We start from the raw sequence: 21,313 nt of genomic DNA on the forward strand, positions 1-21,313 counted from the left end.
CCTAGCTCCCTCAACCTTTCTTCGTAAGACATGCCCTCCAGTCCAGGCAGCATCCTGGTAAATCTCCTCTGCACCCCCTCTAAAGCTTCCACATCCTTCCTATAATGAGGCGATCAGAACTGAACACAATATTCCAAGTGTGGTCTAACCAGGGCTTTATAGAGCTGCAGCATAACCTCGTGTCTCTTAAACTCAATCCCCCTGTTAATGAAAGCCAACACACCATACGCTTTCTTAACAACCCTATCAACTTGGGTGGCAACTTTGAGCGATCTATGGGCGTGGACCCCAAGATCCCTCTGTTCCTCCACACTACCAAGAATCCTGTCTTTAAGCCTGTATTCTGCATTCAACTTCGACCTTCCAAAATGAATCACTTCACACTTTTCCAGGTTGAACTCCATCTGTCACTTCTCAGCCCAGCTCTGCATCCTGTCAATGTCCCGTTGCAACCTACAACAGCCTTCCACACTATCCACAACTCCGGCAACCTTTGTGTCATCGGCAAACTTACTAACCCAGCCTTCCACTTCCTCATCCAAGTCATTTATAAAAATGAGGTCAAGGAGACAGAACAAATATTGCAGGAAGTCCCTGGGATCAGCTGCCCGTGTAGGAATGCAATCCATGGCTAAGCTCCAACAGAGTCAGCTGAGCCAGTAATTCAGCCAGCTGACTCCCCCAAGGTCTGGCTGGTTGAAACCTTTTTTTGGAGATTTAGGGAGGTCTACAACAGACCCTCCTTCATTGAAATCCAACAGACAGACCCTGATTTTAAAAAAGATAACACAGACAGCCGAGTCTGAGGCATAGGTAGAGAAACTGCCTGAGTGTTACTATTTAAAAAATGAAATTCTAATGAGGAAGAGGAGAACCCACAGCAACCCACAGAGGAGGAGTGGACTATAGTTCACCAAATGATAGTTTCTCCTAAACATCACAGGGAAATTTTGTGGTTTGCCCATTAAATCTTTATGGATGAACAAATGGGTATCAGAAAGACCCAGGCCCAGCTAAGGCAACACTTTATGCTGGCCACAAATCTACAAAGATGTGGTTAACTTTTGCAAGACCTGCCAGATTGCTGGGAAACCACAACCTGCAATCAAACCTGCTCCACTGATCCCTATTCCTGCTTTCGAAGAGCCTTTCAGTAGAGTTCTAATCGACTGCGTGGGACCCCTACCCAGAACCAGCCCAGGTTATCAATACCTTTTAACCATCATGGATATGGTCAGCCAATTCTGGGAAACCAAACCCTTAAGGAAAATTACTGCCAAAACCATAGTCAAGCGGCTGAGCCAATTTTGCACACGATATGGCCTGCCCAAACAAATTCATTCTCATCAAGGAACTAATTTCATGTCTTGAACATTTTCAGAAGTAGTACACAGCTGTGGTATTGAAGAGCTGAAATCTTCAGCATATCACCCACAGTCTCAAAGGGATCTGGAACGATACCATCAAACCCTGAAACCCATGATCAGGGCATGTTACTGTGATTACCCCCATGACTGGAATCATGGAATAGCTTTCTTGCTGTTTGCTACTAAAAAAAAATCACCAAATAAATCCGCCTGTTTCTGTCAAACTGAATTCATTTTTGGACATGAGGTGAAAGGTCGCGTGAAACTGGTTAAAGAACAATTCCTGGATCAAAGGGAGGAAACCTCACGACTAAAATTACAGGTGCACTTTTCATGAGAAACTTTTGAAAGGTTTGCTTTAGCAACAGAGCAAGCAGCTCAACGAAACATGAAAAGGCAAGCAGAGGAAAAAAGGCCACTTTAACAGGATTGTTCACTTTTTAAAAAGGTCAATTTTTTTAAAAAGGAAGTCAATGTTTTAGAACTCTTCGGTTTTAGACCATAATTTTTCATCATCGCACTTCTTGTGCATGTGGCACGATTCTTATGGCATGTGTGTGTTAGGGAATGTGTGTATGGGTGAGGAATCATCCATAGGGATGTCATGGGCAATCCACATGTCACTGAACATGGAATACAGAGGCCCAGGCTAATACCCCGGAGGCATGGGTTCAAATCCCACTACGGCAGCTGGTGGAATTTAACTTTAATTAATAAAAAAACTGGAAATGAAAGCTAGTCTCAGTTTCATGACACCATTACTATCATCGATTGTCATAAAAACCCATCTGTTCACAAATGTCCTTTAGGGAAGGAAATCTGCCATTCTTACCCGGTCTGGCCTACATGTGACTTCAGACCTACAGCAATGTGGTTGACTTTTAATTGCCCGCAGAATTGGCCCAGCAAGACACTCAGTTCAAGGGCAATTAGGGATGGGCAACAAATACTGGCCTTGCCACACAATGCCCACATCCCATGAAAGATGCGTGGAAATTCTCTGAGGGAAACAAAGCCAACTGCCCTCTAAGTTTATCTAGCCTTATTCATCTCCAAGTTAACACAGTTGGAAGCCATCGCAAACAAGGCATCGGTGTGCTGGCTGATGCAGTTATGGGCTGCAGATCGGGCGGTCTTACAGATGTCACCAGCAGAGCCCTTGAAGGACACCAAAGCCAAGACATTTAGGCCTTTGGTCACCTTGACAGCAATGGACGGCTTCCTGCTCCTCTTGGGTGGAGGTCTTCTTCTAAGAGCCGACATGTGTCTGCGACTGCCTGCCACAAAAGCTTGAGCCTTTGAGGCACTGGTCTTCAGAGACTGTGAGGAAGCTGACCCTTGACCTATTGCCCCTGTGCTGAGGGTACACCCCTCCTTCAAGGCACAGTCCTGAGTCCATCCTCTCTGTTTCTCACACTCTGGGTGTGACTGAGGTGAAGGCAGCTGCTGTTGAAGTTTCTACCCCTGTCGCTGACACTGCTGAGTTACAGGAGACTGCTCCTCCCCCTCAGAGGTCCAAGCGACTACAAAATATGTAGACCCCGTGTCACCGAGCAGTCTCACAGGCAATAAGGTAAGATTACCCTCAATGGAATTCAAGGTACTTGATTAAAGTTGCACTTCCCAATGAAACCAGCCATTTATAGGCTGAAAGAATGGCTTCTGTCAGCACAAGATTTCACTGCGGCTCACCACTGGTTATCCTATTGATAACAGCTCACATTCACTCAATGGTGAGTTCCCACTGTGCATGGAACCTGTGCACTATTGAGAAAGAAGGACTCCACATTCGATAGTCGGTTCAGAAAAACGTCTTTGACCACCAATCCATCAGGCAGTGGTCTGAATGGAATGTCCTCAAGGCCCTACAGGAAATGAAGATGGTGGATCTTGTCGGATGGTTCCCCGAGCAGACCGCCAAAGTCATTTAGCAGAATGCCTCATCACCAGAACTTTCAAACAAGCACCAAGGCGTATCTTGGCTGGTGGTGAGAAGGACCCTCCCCGTCAGATCCTTCCTGCACGCCTGGAATTTCATCCCCTCCGCAGGCTGCCTTCGAGGGGGCTGCGGTGGGGAAGAGACAGTTGCTCACCTCCTTCTGGAATGTGCCTTTGCAAAGCAGGTGTGGAAAGAGATGCAGTGGTTTTTGTCGAGGTTCATCCCAGGCCGCTCGGTAACACAGGAGTCTGTGCTCTACGGGCTGTTCCCAGGGACGCACACCGAGACAAACATCAACTGCTGCTGGAGGACTATCAATTCGGTGAAAGACGCTCTTTGGTCTGCCCAAAACTTGCTGGTCTTCCAGCGCAAAGAGTTGTCCACCACCGAGTGTTGCAGACTGGCACATTCCAATGTCCAGGACTACGTGCTGAGGGATGCACTAAAGCTTGGGGCAGCCGCGGCAAAGGCTCAATGGGGAAAGACCACTGTGTAAGGTCCTCCCACCATAGTGAACCGAGGGGCTGGAACCTGTGTAAAATCCCTCGGGTTGTATGCACCAGAAAATGTTTTGCTATGTAATGCAAATGTATATTAGAACTCTAACCTGTAATGGCAAGTGTAGTGAGGCACTCCGTGTACTGAATTGAAAGAAACTGATTTGTATTACACTTTGTGTTGTCAAAAGTATTTTTACAAGTGTTATGAATAAATTTAATTTTGGGAAAAAAATCCGATGAATAAAAAGGCTCTTAATTGCCTTTTTAATCACCTCAATTGCTTTCCTACCAGGCCCATGGGGAGGAGTGGGATCCCACCCCTGGGAAAGCTGGAAGCAAGCAGGATGACATGAGGATCTCAAACTGAGGTGGGAGGGGGGGGGGTACCCTCTGCCACATGGGGAGGTCACTCAGTAAAACAAGGTCACCTACCTGCTTGGGAGGGCCCTCCAGGGCCCACGGAGGGCCGCTGCCAGTAAACAAACCACTTCCTTGGACCCGCCTCACCCCTGTACTAAACACCCACCCACCCCACCTCTCACCAGGGTCTGCCTGCCTTGCTTGCCCTGGCAAACCTGCCTTGCTTACCTGAGGTCCGGGTGTCCACTGCTGGGCCTCTGCATCTCTCCCGGTTACACTGCCAATATGACTAAGCCGCAGACCTTGTGATTGCCTGTCAGCTCTCGGAGGCGGGACCCTCATCTGTGAGGGGACGGGGATCCCGTCGCTGGGCTTTTCATTGGCCCGGCGCCGTACAATGGCACCGGGGGGGGGAGGGGCGGGGGGGGTGGCGGGGTGTGGGCTCCAAATGGCCGAGGCACTGGGAGCCCCACCATCGGCACAAAATTCAGCCCGAGGTGTCCACATTTTTTTTAAACTGGTGTCATGGGACGTGAGTATTGCTGGCAAGCTAGCATTTGAGAAGGTGGTGGTGAGCCACCTTCTTGAACCGCTGCAGTCTGTCGTGGGGGGAGGGCAGTGCTAAAACTCAAGAAAGATGAAAACTTTTCTGGATTCAATAAAAAGAATTTTCAAGCTTACAACGTTTGTACAATATCGAGACAATAGTTTTGAAAAGCAGCATTACCGACAGTGGTAGTGGATGAAATGGTCACACAACTGGTGATTTCAGGCGCGCACTCAAGTCGTGCTGTGGTACAGGAACGTGCCAACGCATTACAGGTGAGACAGGTCAGACATTGCACTGGAAAATAAAAAGTGGGACAAATTCAGACACTTTCTGAGATCCACTTTGAGGCTCTTGTTATTTTTGGGAATATTTCCCTATTGTGTCTTTTTATCTGTTCTGTTCTTTTATTGGAGTCTTGAACTTTCACATTACTGACCCATGCCAGCTGATCACACCCTCAATAGACTCTTCATTAACCCAAATATCCAGGGGCGTTTGATCGTGTGCCTGAGTAACAGTGGGCCGTCTTGTATATTATTGTTTTAGCTGCTGTTTCAGTTCCATCTCGACTTTGAAAGGCTGAAAGATAACATTACACTGGACTGGTTTCATTTCAATAAGTTCACTGCCAAGCGGTAAATAAACAAACAGATGACAGCAGAGGCATAATGCATAACCCGACATAGAATGTGCGGCACAAAGACAGGCCATTCAGCCCAGCTGGTAAATGTTGCATCCTGTTCAAAAGAGTGGAGAAGGATAAACTCGGCGGCCAGTTTAACGTTGGCGGTGGGAAACTTTTCGAAACAATAATCCAGGAGCAAATTAACAGCCTCTGTGTGAATAAAGGAGGACCAGCATGGATTTCTTAAGGGCAAGTCGTCTTTGATTGAGTTTTTTAATGAGGTAACAGAGTGGATGAGGGCCACAGTTGATGTTATGTACGTGGAGTTTGACATATTCGGTTTGTTTGCACAACTGAAGCCCATGGGATAAAAAGCAACCTGAGCTGCATGGATTAAAAAGAATTAGCTGGGGAATAGAAAACAGAGAGATATGAATGGTTGTTTTTCTGACTACAGCAAGGAAGATAGTAATCGACTTCAAGGACATAGACAGACAGGTGGAATCTCTGGACCCATGCAGTTGAAATTCAATGCAGAAAAGTGTGACGTGATATATTTTAGGTGGAAGAATGAGGAAAAACAATACATGGTCAAACATTAAAGAGAGTGCAGGAAGAGACAAATCCTTGAAGGTGACAGAACCGGTTAACAAAACAGTTGATAAAGCATATGGAAGCTTTCTAAACAGAGGCATGTTGTATAAAAGTTAGGAAGTTATCCCAGATCCATATAAAGTACTAGTTCGGCACCAGCAGAAGAATTGTGTTCAGTTCTGGGCACCAAACTGTAGATTTAGAAGCTTCAGGCAGGATAGAGGGGGATGTAAAAGGGGTGGGGGAGTTGCATTACTGGTTAAGGAGAATATCACAGCTGTACTGCGGGAGGACACCTCGGAGGGGTCGTGCAGCGAGGCAATATGGGTGGAGCTCAGGAATAGGAAGGGTGCAGTCACGATGTTGGGGGTTTTCTACAGGCTTCCCAACAGCCAGTGGGAGGTAGAGGAGCAGATATGTAGACAAATTTTGGAAAGATGTAAAGGTAACAACAGGGTTGTAGTGGTGGGTGATTTTAACTTCCCCTATATTGACTGGGACTCACTTAGTGCTCGGGGCTTAGATGGAGCAGAATTTGTAAGGAGCATCCAGGAGGGCTTCTTGAAACAATATGTAGAGAGTCCAACTAGGGATGGGGCCATTCTGGACCTGGTATTGGGGAATGAGCCCGGCCAGGTGGTCGAAGTTTCAGTAGGGGAGCATTTCGGGAACAGTGACCATAATTCCATAAGTTTTAAGGTACTTGTGGATAAGGATAAGAGTAGTCCTCGGGTGAAGGTGCTAAATTGGGGGAAGGCTAATTATAACAATATTAGGCAGGAACTGAAGAATTTAGATTGGGGGCGGCTGTTTGAGGGTAAATCAACATCTGACATGTGGGAGTCTTTCAAACGTCAGCTGATTAGAATCCAGGACCAGCATGTTCCTGTGAGGAAGAAAGACAAGTTTGGCAAGTTTCGGGAAGCTTGGAGAACACGGGATATTGTGAGCCAAGTCAAAAAGAAAAAGGAAGCATTTGTAAGGGCTGGAAGGCGAGGAACAGATGAAGCACTTGAGGAATATAAAGACAGTAGGAAGGAACTTAAGCAAGGAGTTAGAAGGGCTAAAAGGGGTCATGAAAAGTCATTGGCAAACAGGATTAAGGATAATACCAAGGCTTTTTATACATAAATAAAGAGCAAGAGGGTAACCATGGAAAGGGTTGGCCCGCTCAAGGACAGAGAAGGGAATCTATGTGTGGAGCCAGAGGAAATGGGCGAGGTACTAAATGAGTACTTTGCATCAGTATTCACCAAAGAGAAGGACTTGCTGGATGATGAGCCTAGGGAAGGGAGTGTAGATAGTCTCAGTCATCTCATTATCAAAAAGGAGGAGGTGTTGGGTGTCTTGCAAAGCATTAAGGTAGATAAGTCCCCTGGGCCTGATGGGATCTACCCCAGAATACTGAGGGAGGCAAGGGAAGAAATTGCTGGGGCCTTGACAGAAATCTTTGCATCCTCATTGGCTACAGATGAGGTCCCAGAGGACTGGAGAATAGCCAATGTTGTTCCTTTGTTTAAGAAGGGTAGCAAGGATAATCCAGGAAATTATAGGCCGGTGAGCCTTACGTCAGTGGTAGGGAAATTATTAGAGAGGATTATTCGGGACAGGATTTACTCCCATTTGGAAACAAACAAACTTATTAGCGAGAGGCAGCATGGTTTTGTGAAGGGGAGGTCGTGTCTCACTAATCTGATTGAGTTTTTTGAGGAAGTGACAAAGATGATTGATGAAGGAAGGGCGGTGGATGTTATCTATATGGACTTCAGTAAAGCCTTTGACAAGGTCCCTCATGGCAGACTGGTACAAAAGGTGAAGTCACATGGGATCAGAGGTGAGCTGGCAAGATGGATACAGAACTGGCTCTGTCATAGAAGACAGAGGGTAGCAGTGGAAGGGTGCTTTTCTGAATGGAGGGCTGTGACTAGTGGTGTTCCGCAGGGATCAGTGCTGGGACCTTTGCTGTTTATAGTATATATAAATGATTTGGAGGAAAATGTAGCTGGTCTGATTAGTAAGTTTGCGGACGACACAAAGGTTGGTGGAGTTGCGGATAATGATGAGGATTGTCAGAGGATACAGCAGGGTATAGATTGGTTGGAGACTTGGGCGGAGAAGTGGCAGATGGAGTTTAATCCGGACAAATGTGAGGTAATGCATTTTGGAAGGTCTAATACAGGTGGGAGGTATACAGTAAATGGTAGAACCCTTAGGAGTATTGACAGGCAGAGAGATCTGGGCGTACAGGTCCACAGGTCACTGAAAGTGGCAACGCAGGTGGATAAGGTAGTCAAGAAGGCATTCGGCATGCTTGCCTTCATCGGTCGGGGCATAGAGTATAAAAATTGGCAAGTCATGCTGCAGCTGTACAGAACCTTAGTTAGGCCACACTTAGAATATTGCGTGCAATTCTGGTCGCCACACTACCAGAAGGACGTGGAGGCTTTGGAGAGGGTACAGAAGAGGTTTACCAGGATGTTGCCCGGTCTGGAGGGCATTAGCTATGAGGAGAGGTTGGATATCGGTCGGGGCATAGAGTATAAAAATTGGCAAGTCATGCTGCAGCTGTACAGAACCTTAGTTAGGCCACACTTAGAATATTGCGTGCAATTCTGGTCGCCACACTACCAGAAGGACGTGGAGGCTTTGGAGAGGGTACAGAAGAGGTTTACCAGGATGTTGCCTAGTCTGGAGGGCATTAGCTATGAGGAGAGGTTGGATAAACTCGGATTGTTTTCACTGGAACGACGGAGGTGGAGGGGCGACATGATAGAGGTTTACAAAGTTATGAGCGGCATGGACAGAGTGGATAGTCAGAAGCTTTTTCCCAGGGTGGAAGAGTCAGTTACTAGGGGGACATAGGCTTAAGGTGAGAGGGGCAAAGTTTAGAGGGGATGTGCGAGGCAAGTTCTTTACACAGAGGGTGGTGAGTGCCTGGAACTTGCTGCCGGGGGAGGTGGTGGAAGCAGGTACGATAGCGACGTTTAAGAGACATCTTGACAAATACATGAATAGGAAGGGAATAGAGGGATACGGTCCCCGGAAGTGCAGAAGGTTTTAGTTTAGGCAGGAATCAAGATCGGCGCAGGCTTGGAGGGCCGAATGGCCTGTTCCTGTGCTGTACTGTTCTTTGTTCTTTGAAGGGCATGAAGGCTTGGGAGAGGGCACAGCAGAGGTTTACTAGAATGGTTCCAGAATGAGGGATTAAAGTTATGCGGATAAAGTGGAGAAGCTGGTGTTGTTTGCCTCAGAGGAGAGAAGGTTAAAAGGAGATTTAATCGAGATATTCAAAAGCATGAAGGGTTTAGACAGAGTAAATAAAGAGGGATCAATAACCAGGGGGCATAGATTTAAAGTAATTGGTAAAAATATCAGAGGACAGTTGAGGAGAAATTCTTGAACACAGGGTGATGGAAGTCTGCAACTCACCACCTGAAAGCATGGTAAAGGCATTTAAATAGTACTTGGATATGCACATTTAGTGTTGTAAACTTCATGGCTAAGGGCTAAGAGCAGGAGGGTGGGTAATTCTTTTTCAGCTGGCACAGCCATGACAAGCTGAATGGTCACCATCCGTGCTGATATGTGTATAATTTGTCATCAGACAAGATGGGGAGTTATCAGGATGATGCGATTAAACTGGGTTGGACTTTAACGTGGCTGGGTTCCACTGCTAGAAATGCCTGAACCAACATTCGAAATCTTCTTTGCATCGCTGCAATAATCTATTTTCGTCAAATGCTCCAGAAACCCTTTCCCTTCTCTGCGACTAGGGACTCTAGGAAAGCATCATTTTGTGCTTCGATGGGATGATCACTCCACACAGGTCAGCAGCTAGGTTAGAGAGCTGCCTTCTTAATGTCTACAGACCAGGAGCTGCTCTCTGTATTCGAGAGCTGCCTTCTTAATGTCTACAGACCAGGAGCTGCTCTCGGTGTTAGAGAGCTGCCTTCTTAATGTCTACAGACCAGGAGCTGCTCTCGGTGTTAGAGAACAGTCTTCCTTCTGTGTACAGATCAGAAGCTTCTCCCTATGTTACAGAACCGCCTTCTACCTCTGCACAGATCAGGGGCTGCTCCCTGTGATGGAGAACAGTCTTCTTTCTGTGTACAGATCAGAAGCTTCTCCCTATGTTACAGAACCGCCTTCTACCTCTGCACAGATCAGGGGCTGCTCCCTCTGATGGAGAACTGTCTTCTTTCTGTGTACAGATCAGGGGCTGCTCTCTGTATTAGAAAACTGTCTTCTTTCTATTCGCAGATCAGGAGGAAACAAAACAACTCAGAATCTAACATCCCCAACCAGTTCAGTATTCCTGAAAAGATGAATCCTGTGTTCACTGGTTCCGAAGAAATGATCGAGCCTTGTGAGCTCCCACACTTTTTAACGCACTCTGAACTTTTCTAAAGAACTGTCTGCTGAGTGACAGATTAATCGTGCCAGTGAAATTTCGACGGAGATTTGATTTTCTTTCATGGAAATGTAACGATTGTTCACGGCCGATAGCGCAAAACGGGCGATAAGGATTTGCCTGCTCGATTTACACAGTACCCAATTGTCCTTTCCATGGAGTTGCCTATGAAAGGGGAAAGGGCGTGGACAGGAATGTGGGACCAGACTGGCTGGGATATTAAAGTGTGTGTCGTGTGTGCAGGAGACTGCGATTAGACTGGGTTGCATTTTAACGTGTTGGGTTTCACTGCATTAAAATGTTCCAAACAACATTCGAACAGTCACAGTTCTGAAGAAGAGTCACATCTAACACAAAACGTGAACTCTGTTTCTTTCTGCACAGATGCTGCCACAACCACTGTGTATTGGCAGCACTTTCTATTTTTATTGCAGAGTTCCAGCACACGCCCTAGTTTGCCATGATGAAAGATTCTCAAGGTTAAAAGGTTCAATGATCTATTTTCTTCAATTGCTCCAGATAACCTCTCCCTCCAATGTAATTATTTGTGTTCTGGTACCAGGAGTAATATTCACCTGGAAAACTGTTGGAGGGGAATTAAAATCCAATTGGTTAATGAACTGGTTCAGGGAAGCTGGATCAGTACTCAGTCTGGGCACCATAGCAGACCAGTTGTCCTCAGGGCAAACAGGGATCGGGACATCAATATCAGTGTCACACACATCCCGGTAAAGAATTAACAAAAAAAAAGTCTCACCTTCAACAATACAAGTGCAGACGATGGCAATCCCAAACAACAGCGCCATTTTGTGCTTTGATGAGACGAACACTCCGCGCAAACCAACAACTCGGTGCCAGCAAACTGTCTTCCTGTTCTCCAGATCAGGAACGGCCCCGTGTTCAAAAAAAAAACTGTCTTCTTCCTGTTGCATGGACCAGGAACGGCTCCCTGTGTGAGGGAAGTGTCTCCGTTCTGTGCACAGATCAGGAGGAAGCAAAGCAACTGAGATTTTAAAACACCCAATCAGCTACAGATCTTGAAAACATACAGAAACTGCTTTCTGTGGTAGTGAATTCCACAGGCTCACCACTCTCTGGGTGAAGAAATTTCTCCTCATCTCATACAACATATAACATTACAGTGCAGTCCAGGCCCTTCAGCCCTCGATGTTGCGCCGACCTGTGAAACCATCTGACCTAAACTATTCCATTTTCATCCATATGTCTATCCAATGACCACTTAAATGCCCTTAAAGTTGGCGAGTCTACTACTGTTGCAGGCAGGGCGTTCCACGCCCCTACTACTTTCTGAGTAAAGAAACTACCTCTGACATCTGTCCTATATCTATCACCCCTCAACTTAAAGCTATGTCCCCTCGTGTTTGCCATCACCATCCGAGGAAAAAGACTCTCACTATCCACCCTATCTAACCCTCTGATTATCTTATATGTCTCTATTAAGTCACCTCTCCTCCTCCTTCTCTCCAACGAAAACAACCTCAAGTCCCTCAGCCTTTCCTCGTAAGACCTTCCCTCCATACCAGGCAACATCCTAGTAAATCTCCTCTGCACCCTTTCCAAAGCTTCCACATCCTTCCCATAATGCGGTGACCAGAACTGCACGCAATACTCCAGGTGCGGTCTCACCAGAGTTTTGTACAGCTGCAGCATGACCTCGTGGCTCCGAAACTCGATCCCCCTACTAATAAAAGCTAACACACCATATGCCTTCTTAACAGCCCTATTAACCTGGGTAGCAACTTTCAGGGATTTATGTACCTGGACACCAAGATCTCTCTGCTCATCTACACTACCAAGAATCTTCCCATTAGCCCAGTACTCTGCATTCCTGTTACTCCTTTCAAAGTGAATCACCTCACACTTTTCCGCATTAAACTCCATTTGCCATCTCTCAGCCCAGCTCTGCAGCCTATCTATGTCCCTCTGTAACCTACAACATCCTTCGGCACTATCCACAACTCCACCGACCTTCGTGTCATCCGCAAATTTACTAACCCACCCTTCTACACCCTCATCCAGGTCATTTATAAAAATGACAAACAGCAGTGGCCCCAAAACAGAACCTTGCGGTACACCACTAGTAACTAAACTCCAGGATGAACATTTGCCATCAACCACCACCCTCTGTCTTCTTTCAGCTAGTCAATTTCTGATCCAAAGCACTAAATCACCTTCAATCCCATACTTCCGTATTTTCTGCAATAGCCTACCGTGGGGAACTTTATCAAACGCCTTACTGAAATCCATATACACCACATCCACTGCTTTACCCTCATCCACCTGTTTGGTCACCTTCTCGAAAAACTCAATAAGGTTTGTGAGGCACGACCTACCCGTCACAAAACCGTGCTGACTATCGCTAATGAACCTATTCTTTTCAAGATGATTATAAATCCTATCTCTTATAACCTTTTCCAACATTTTACCCACAACCGAAGTAAGGCTCACAGGTCTATAATTACCAGGGCTGTCACTACTCCCCTTCTTCAACAAGGGGACAACATTTGCTATCCTCCAGTCTTCCGGCACTATTCCTGTCGACAATGACGACATAAAGATCAAGGACAAAGGCTCTGCAATCTCCTCCCTGGCTTCCCAGAGAATCCTAGGATAAATCCCATCTGGCCCAGGGGACTTATCTATTTTCACACTTTCCAAAATTGCTAACACCTCCTCCTTGTGAACCTCAATCCCATCTAGCCTAGTAGTCTGTATCTCAGTATTCTCCTCGACAACATTTTCTTTCTCTACTGTAAATACTGACGAAAAATATTCATTTAACTCTTCCCCTATCTCCTCTGATTCCACACACAACTTCCCACTACTATTCCTTGATTGGCCCTAATCTAACTCTAGTCATTCTTTTATTCCTGATATACCTATAGAAAGCCTTAGGGTTTTCCTTGATCCTATCCGCCAATGACTTCTCGTGTCCTCTCCTCGCTCTCCTAAGCTCTCCCTTTCGATCCTTCCTGGCTAGCTTGTAACTCTCAAGCGCCCTAACTGAGCCTTCACATCTCATCCTAACATAAGCCTTTTTCTTCCTCTTGACAAGCTCTTCAACTTCTTTCGTAAACCACGGCTCCCTCGCTCGACAACTTCCTCCCTGCCTGACAGGTACATACTTATCAAGGACACGCAGTAGCTGCTCCTTGAATAAGCTCCACATTTCTATTGTGCCCATCCCCTGCAGTTTCCTTCCCCATCCTACGCATCCTAAATCTTGCCTAATCGCATCATAATTTCCTTTCCCCCAGCTATAATTCTTGCCCTGCGGTATATACCTGTCCCTGCCCATCGTTAAGGTAAACCTAACCGAATTGTGATCACTATCACCAAAGTGCTCACCTACATCTAAATCTAACACCTGGCTGGGTTCATTACCCAGTACCAAATCCAATGTGGCATCGCCCCTGGTTGGCCTGTCTACATACTGTGTCAGAAAACCCTCCTGCACACACTGGGCAAAAACTGACCCATCTAAAGTACTCGAACTATAGTATTTCCAGTCAATATTTGGAAAGTTAAAGTCCCCCATAACCACTACCCTGTTACTCTCGCTCCTGTCGAGAATCATCTTCGCTATCCTTTCCTCTACATCTCTGGAACTATTCGGAGGTCTATAGAAAACTCCCAACAGGGTGACCTCTCCTCTCCTGTTTCTAACCTCGGCCCATACTACCTCAGTAGACGAGTCCTCAAACGTCCTTTCTGCCGCCGTAATACTCAGTCCTGAAAGGTTTATCCCTTAGACTATGACCCCTGTTTCTGGACTCCCCCACCATCGGGAACATCCTTCCTACATCTACCCTGACAAGTCCTGTTAGAATTTTATAGGTTTCTATGAGATCCCCCCCTCACTCTTCTGAACTCCAGCGAATATAATCCTAACCGACTCAGTCTCTCCTCATACGTCAGTCCTGCCATCCCAGGAATCAGTCTGGTAAACCTTCGCTGCACTCCCTCGATAACAAGAACATCCTTCCTCAGATAAGGAGACCAAAACTGCACACAATATTCCAGGTGTGGCCTCACCAAGGCCCTGTGTAATTGCAGCAAGACATCCCTGCTCCTGTACTCGAATCCTCTCGCTATGAAGGCCAACATACCATTCGCCAATTTACCGCCTGTTGCACCTGCATGCTTAGCTTCAGCGACTGGTGTACGAGAACACCCAGGTCTCGCTGCATAGTCCCCTCTCTCAGTTTATAGCCATTCAGATAATAATCTGCCTTCCTGTTTTTGCTGCCAAAGTGGATAACCTCACATTTATTCACATTATACTGCATCTGCCATGTATTAGCCCACTCACTCAACTTGTCCAAATCACCCTGAAGCCTCTCTGCATCCTCCTCACAACTCACCCTCCCATCCAGGTTTGTGTCATCTGCAAATTTGGAAAGATTACATTTAGTTCCTTCACCTATATCATTAATACATATTGTGAATAGCTAGGGACCTGGCACCGATCCCTGCGGTACCCCACTGGTCACTGCCTGCCATTCGGAAAAAGACCCATTTATCCCTACTCTTTGTTTCCTGTCTACCGACCAATTTTCTAACCATCGCAATACACTACTGTTGGAGAATTTTCTGAGCTTTGCTAATTATTACTTACCTTTGTAGAAATAGAAAAACAGGATGCAGCTTGTAGCTAACCTAACCAATGGTCAGGAAATATAGACCAAGCAACTGACCACAATCATCTGGCTTAGGAAGGGACAGAGCTCATGATGGATTTTGGGGAAGTGAACGCAGACTGTTCGTTACTGACTCTTCCCCTTTTATCATGTTTGTGCAACCTAGCCAGAAGTAACAGCCAGATATAGTCTGGAGTGGGCATTGAATTAAGGAACTAGCGTGTTATGCTCGAACTAACGCTCTACTGACCTCAGACTTTGCAAAGGGCACAGAGCTGCAGGTGCTCTTGTGGTTGTCCTGTGGTTTATGCTTAATTGTGAAACTGCTAGCTCTGCTTCTTTTATACTATTAAGTCCACGGCAATCTGTAGCTCGGGGGAGTAGCACTGGACCGCCTTTAGGTAAGGTGTGCTACCGCATGATATCATGCAATAAAGTGTTTGTTCTCAACGTCTGAGTCCGGAGAATTTGTTCAGCAATTGGGTACAATCTGGATTTTCTCCAACATATTTGGCATAGTCGGCAGGATCCCTGGGTTCACGGGATCCAAAAGAACCTAGTGAAAAAACTAATCGACAGGATCAGGGGTAAGTCAACTTTTCTGCGACCCTAGTGTCTCAATCACCCAGCCTGAGCCGGAATTAAGAGGGCGACTGTGCCCCACATGAAGGCCGGATAACTGGGAGAGGGGGACTAGAGGGGTCAAGGACGAATTGGCTGAAACCTGATCAGAAAAGTTCTAAAATTGAGTAAGTTAAATCTCACACATGGGAAGTGAGTAATTCTGCGAAGGGAAGTTGAAAAGGAGATAAGAGGAAAATCCAGTAAATTTAGGAATCTGGCATAGTCGGCTGGGCCGAATACCTGATCCCATTGAGTATACGAAGTTAACTCTCACACATGGGAAGTGAGTAAAATACGGTGACAAGATATGGGACAGAGATGACTGGGGCTGTAACTAAATTACCAAATTGACCCAACAGGCACGTTTTCGGGGCTCCTGAGTACACCTGCTGATCTGGCCCTAGAGAAAGATGCGGGTGACAAGAGTTGGAGAACGAAAATACCGTTGACCTGAAGAGACAGGGAAGAGCCAGTTAGCTGACCTTGAGAATTTAACATTAACTGCACCTGTTCATCTCCATGTGTGTGGTTTTGTCTTTTGTTTGTGTTAATGTTGTTTACTCCATAAAGAACTTGTAAAATTAGAAGGTTTTGAGAAAGTAGAAGTAAGAGTGGACTAAATGGCTTCCAAGAAGGAAGGGTTGCCCCCGGGGACAAGTAAACCATGTCCTCTGGAGAAAGGCGACCCACGTCCGTTTCCCCCCTCGAAGAAGACGCAGAAGCGCCACGGTAAATATGTGTTTTAAAGATAGGTATGTTTTAGAGTAAAAACAAGTAACTGTGTCTTTGATTCGACTGTGAGAATGTCGGAAGCTTCCGCGAATGAATTAAATATCTGGGAAGAACAGCTTGTATTCTGTAGAACTGACTGTCGTTAACTCTTTGTTGTCTGGCTTTAATGTTAAAAGCATGAGTCTATTAAGTTGTTTGGAATTGAGTGAGTGTGAAAAGTGATTGTTGAGTGTGTTCATTTCGATTTAAGATTGTGCACCCAGGAATGGGATATAAAATTGAATTATATTTTAAGTTAAAGTTTTATTTTTAGTTGGTTTTGCAACTGTGAAAAGGCAATGAACAATTTTCTGAGGGATAAGCTTCAGCCTTGAAGGTTTGAAGATGTCTGGCAGAAATCTAATTTGAAGTTTACAACTCCTGCTTTAATTGGAGTTCCAGTTTAAAATCTGTTCTAGTTTTTGGAGTCTAAATTTGAAGACATGTTTTACTGACTGTTGTATTGTTTTAAGGGAGAGATAAATAAACAAAGGAGATAATGGGAAAGATTAAAGTTTGTGTAAGGACCTGGTGTTAAATCTTTTGTTGTAAGAATGTTAAATAACTTTTTCTTTAGTTTTTGGTTTTATTACAGTCATTTGAAAAGGCGCCTGAAGAAAGAGCAAGAAAATGATGTAATTTACCTATCTTTTAAAATAAGCACGTGCTATTCTGTTCTGTGTGTAGTTAATAAGTATTATAAGTTAAAAAGTCTGAATTGAATTAATACTGTTAAGGTTAATTGACCTGTTTAAGTTGAAGAACTGGAAATTTCATTTGTTGCAACAATGAACTTTCAAGTTTATTATGTCATGTTTTGGAGGAGTCTTAAGTTCCGGACGTGGGACTCACTCATATAACATCGGCAGTTTTGATTTTTAAATATTTATTTCAGTGACTTGGAATTTGGAATCATCTTTGTTGTAAAAAATCCTTGGATTAGGAACCTCTTACAAAAGATACAAAAAGTTTGGAAACAATTGGAGTTTAATCTAAAATGCTGTCTTTCCTGATGGAGATGCTTTCCTTTGAAATTGAAAATGTTACACATGATTTTGTTGTTTTTAAACCCTAAGGATACCAAAAGGATTGAAAAGGTTTAAAATGGATAGCCCTTTTCAATCAGAAAAGATAGGTTTCGTAAAGTGACGAAGCTGAGAATGTTTTGCTCCGCCCCCTTGGAGACAAACAAAGAACTTAACTTGCTGCAGCCTCTGCATAGCTGAGAGTCAAATTTATACATATTGGACATTGTTAAATTTTACATTTCTAATAGACAGATAGAATTGGACAAATTAACCCATTGGGCTCAGGGGCAGAGCCACAATGGATTCTTTTTAAGCAGGTGACGGCAGGTTCCAAGGCCACATGAGAACTGATGCCACAACAAGAGATCCAGCAGCTTTGAGAATTTAAAACTTAATTGCAGACATCAAATATCATAGCATCTTTATCAATGAGACAAAATGCTTGAGAAGGAAAGATAGTTGCAAGCATTTCTGTCCTTAACGTACAAAAAGTACAACCAAGTCTGGGCATAAGAAATTGGAATCAATAAACAAAATTTAATTGATATGAGCGGTTATTTAAAGCACTAAAAGGGAAATTTATCTGATATTTAAGAGGACAATCAAAGTTTTAGAAAATAACAAATCAGTGGTTTACTGTGTTGGACATTAGCAATGGGTTCTGGTCCATACAGTTGGCACAAGAGTCAATATAAATTTGCGTTTACGTTCAAGGGACAACAGTACATCTGGACGTCTCTCTCCCAGGGATTTTATAATAATCCATCGATATTCCACCTTCCTTCAGAAGGTTAGAGTGAAAGTTAAGCTGAAAATGGCACCGATAATGAAGGAAAAGGTTTCTTATTTGGGAATAGTAATAACACAGGGAAAGCATGAGACAGAGCAAAAGTGAGAGCAGCCAATCCTCGAACTCCCCCTAGCATGAGATATTAAAGCTCTAAAAAAAAAAGGACTGTTCCTATTTCTGGTTGTGAGATTAAACAGACAAGAAGCACCAACCCCCACGGTTAACCCCACATCCGAATTACTGACGAGTAAGGTTACGACCCAACAGCCACAAGTGACTGGTCTCCCTTGCCCGGTCTTGACTACAGGACTAGAAAATAAACTTGCGATAATAAAACCTAATAAAATTGTATTTGATAATGTAAAGCTTGAGTTGGTACCGGTAATATTGCTTTTCTCAGATATCCAGCTACCTGACTGGTGCCCTGAGAAGATCCGAGAGTTGTACAAGATATTACTGGAACAATTGTTGAGACAGGAATTTGGTAATGAGAAATGATAAATAGATTATATAAAATACAATGATATTTTACCCTATGCTATGGAAATTGGAAAAGAGGTAATTGGAACAACATTGTCCATTGTCTGAGTGTAGTCTGGAAAACCAGGTGATCATATGTCCTCATCCTATAGATAAATTGGCAGAATCAAAATGTGGATTTAATACCACTGTAAATTGCACCATGGAAACTAGGAAAGCATTGTCAGGGCTAACCCATGTGGCTTATATGGGAAAGGGGAGATATTGCTTCACCACCACAGCGAAGGAGTACCAGTATGGACATAAATGGACTTGTCCGGTGAGCAACAGTACATTTTGGTTCAACCCACAAATACCAACCAGAGTAGGGAAGATGGAGTTGGTAGAGATACATGAACAAAAAGACAGAAATGATAACTGTGACAGAAAGTATTAAGGAGGATTTGACATATTACCTCCGGGACTATGAATATACTATTCAGCCATTGCCCACACACTTGGGTAAAGAGAGACAGCAGCTAGAAGTCATTGCTGTAGTGTATTACAATCTGGAACAACAGTCGAAGATGCTACAAGATGAGACTGACGAGATAAATGATTCTACCTGGCAGGAGGACTTATGGAACTGGGGGTCAGACGTGCAGATACACCCCTGGTTTAGAATTATCTCCCATGTCCTGATAGTGGTTTTGGGTATCATGGTGTTAGATGTGACATACTTAATTTGGCAACTTAAGAAATTAATTAGGCAATGCAAGAGGATGTATGAACACAGGTTGGACAGCTACCCGAAAAGCAATTAGTGTTTGAACTTGCTCTGTAAAAGGAGGGACAATTAGTTATGCCATAAAAGGGGTAATTGCATAACCTTTTCATATATACTTAAAGTGAGCAAATGAATGATCAATGTACTTTATGAAATTGTATTATGTTTGTACAATCGATTATGTAACAGTGATGCTTAAATGAGATGGTAATTGTACAAGTGTACCACCTTTTATGTTGTAAGCAAGTATTTGAAGCCCCTGCAAAACTTATGCCTTTACAGAGTTCCCGCTGCCCCCTTGTGATATAAGCAGGCGACGTATTGAGTGCGACCCCTCCGGGTGTTGAAGGCTGTTTCTAGACAAATAGAGACCATTAAAGGCACCTAGGTGGGATCAAGGGAAGGATTCTTAAAAGGGTTTTGAAGAGTCAAGAGGGGGACTATGAGAACGGAATTTTAGAATTTTAAGAACAGAATATTATGGGGACATTTAAGCTGAGATTAATCAGTTATGTATTGCTAACTTGGCCTTGTGGCTGCTACAGAGCGATGGCAGAAAAAGATATTATGCTTCAATGACTACTTTAAATACCTCTCCCCTCCACATACGATGATATTGTGTTATCATGGTATGATAAAAGGAGGGATTGTTGGAGAATTTTCTGAGCTTTGCTAATTATTACTTAACTTTGTAGAAATAGAAAAACAGGACACAGCTTGTAGCTAACCTAACCAATGGTCATAAAATGTAGACAGAGCAACTGACCACAATCATCTGGCTTAGGAAGGGACAGAGCTCATGATGGATTTTGGGGAAGTGAACGCAGACTGTTCGTTACTGACTCTTCCGCTTCTTTCACGTTTGTGCAACCTAGCCAGAAGTAACGGCCAGATATAGTCTGGAGTGGGCATTGAATTAAGGAACTAGCGTGTTATGCTCGAACTAACGCTCGACTGACCTCGGACTTTGCAAAGGTCACAGAGCTGCAGGTGCTCTTGCGGTTGTCCTGTGGTTTATGCTTAATTGTGAAACTGCTAGCTCTGCTTCTTTTATACTATATAAGTCCACGGTGATCTGTAGCTCAGGGGAGTAGCACTGGACCGCCTTTAGGAAAGGTGTGCTACCCCCCTAATATCATGCAATAAAGTGTTTGTTCTCAACGTCTGAGTCCGGAGAATTTGTTCAGCAATTGGGTACAATCTGGATTTTCTCCAACAAATACCCCCAGTCCCACGCGCTTTAATTTTACAGGCTAATCTCTTACGCGGGACTTTGTCGAAAGCCTTCTGAAAGTCCGAAAAACCACATCCACTGGCTCCCCCTCATCAACTCTACTAGTTACATCCTCGAAGAATTCTAGTAGATTTGTCAAGCATGATTTCCCTTTCGTAAATCCATCCTACTCTGCCCGATTCTACCACTGTTCTCCATGTGCTCTGCTATAAAATCTTTAACAATGGACTCGAGAATTTTCCCCACTACCGACGTCAGGCTGACCGGTCTACAATTCCCTGCTTTCTCGCAACCTCCCTTTTTAAAGAGTAGGGTTACATTAGCTACCCTCCAATCTGTAAGAACTGTTCCAGAGTCGAGAGAATCTTGGAAGATGACCACCAATGCATCCACTATTTCTAGGGCCACTTCCTTAAGTACTTGGGGAGTGTATGGGGAGAGAGCAGGGGTGTGGGATTAGGATGGGTGGGATATTGAAGTGTATGGGAGAGAGCAGAAGAGTGGGATTAGACTTGGTGGGATATTGAAGTGTATGGGGAGAGAGCAGAAGAGTGGGATTAGACTTGGTGGGATATTGAAGTGTATGGGGAGAGAGCAGAAGAGTGGGATTAGA

At 44.5% G+C, this 21,313-nt stretch overlaps 1 protein-coding gene across 1 annotated transcript in view; it reads right to left on the reverse strand.

The window, feature by feature from the left end:
* LOC137352707 (uncharacterized) overlaps window positions 1-21,313 on the reverse strand; it is a 213,985-nt gene that overhangs the window by 77,090 nt on the left and 115,582 nt on the right. Inside the window, exons 2-3 of the mRNA XM_068018438.1 lie at window positions 11,104-11,319; window positions 4,894-5,010 (exon numbers count right to left, since the gene is read on the reverse strand). Of these exons, the coding sequence (XP_067874539.1) occupies window positions 4,894-5,010; window positions 11,104-11,278 (292 nt within the window). The 5' untranslated portion in view covers window positions 11,279-11,319. The remainder of the gene's footprint in view (window positions 1-4,893; window positions 5,011-11,103; window positions 11,320-21,313) is intronic.

Source organism: Heterodontus francisci, chromosome 39, assembly GCF_036365525.1.
Source record: "Heterodontus francisci isolate sHetFra1 chromosome 39, sHetFra1.hap1, whole genome shotgun sequence".
NCBI lineage: Eukaryota > Metazoa > Chordata > Chondrichthyes > Heterodontiformes > Heterodontidae > Heterodontus > Heterodontus francisci.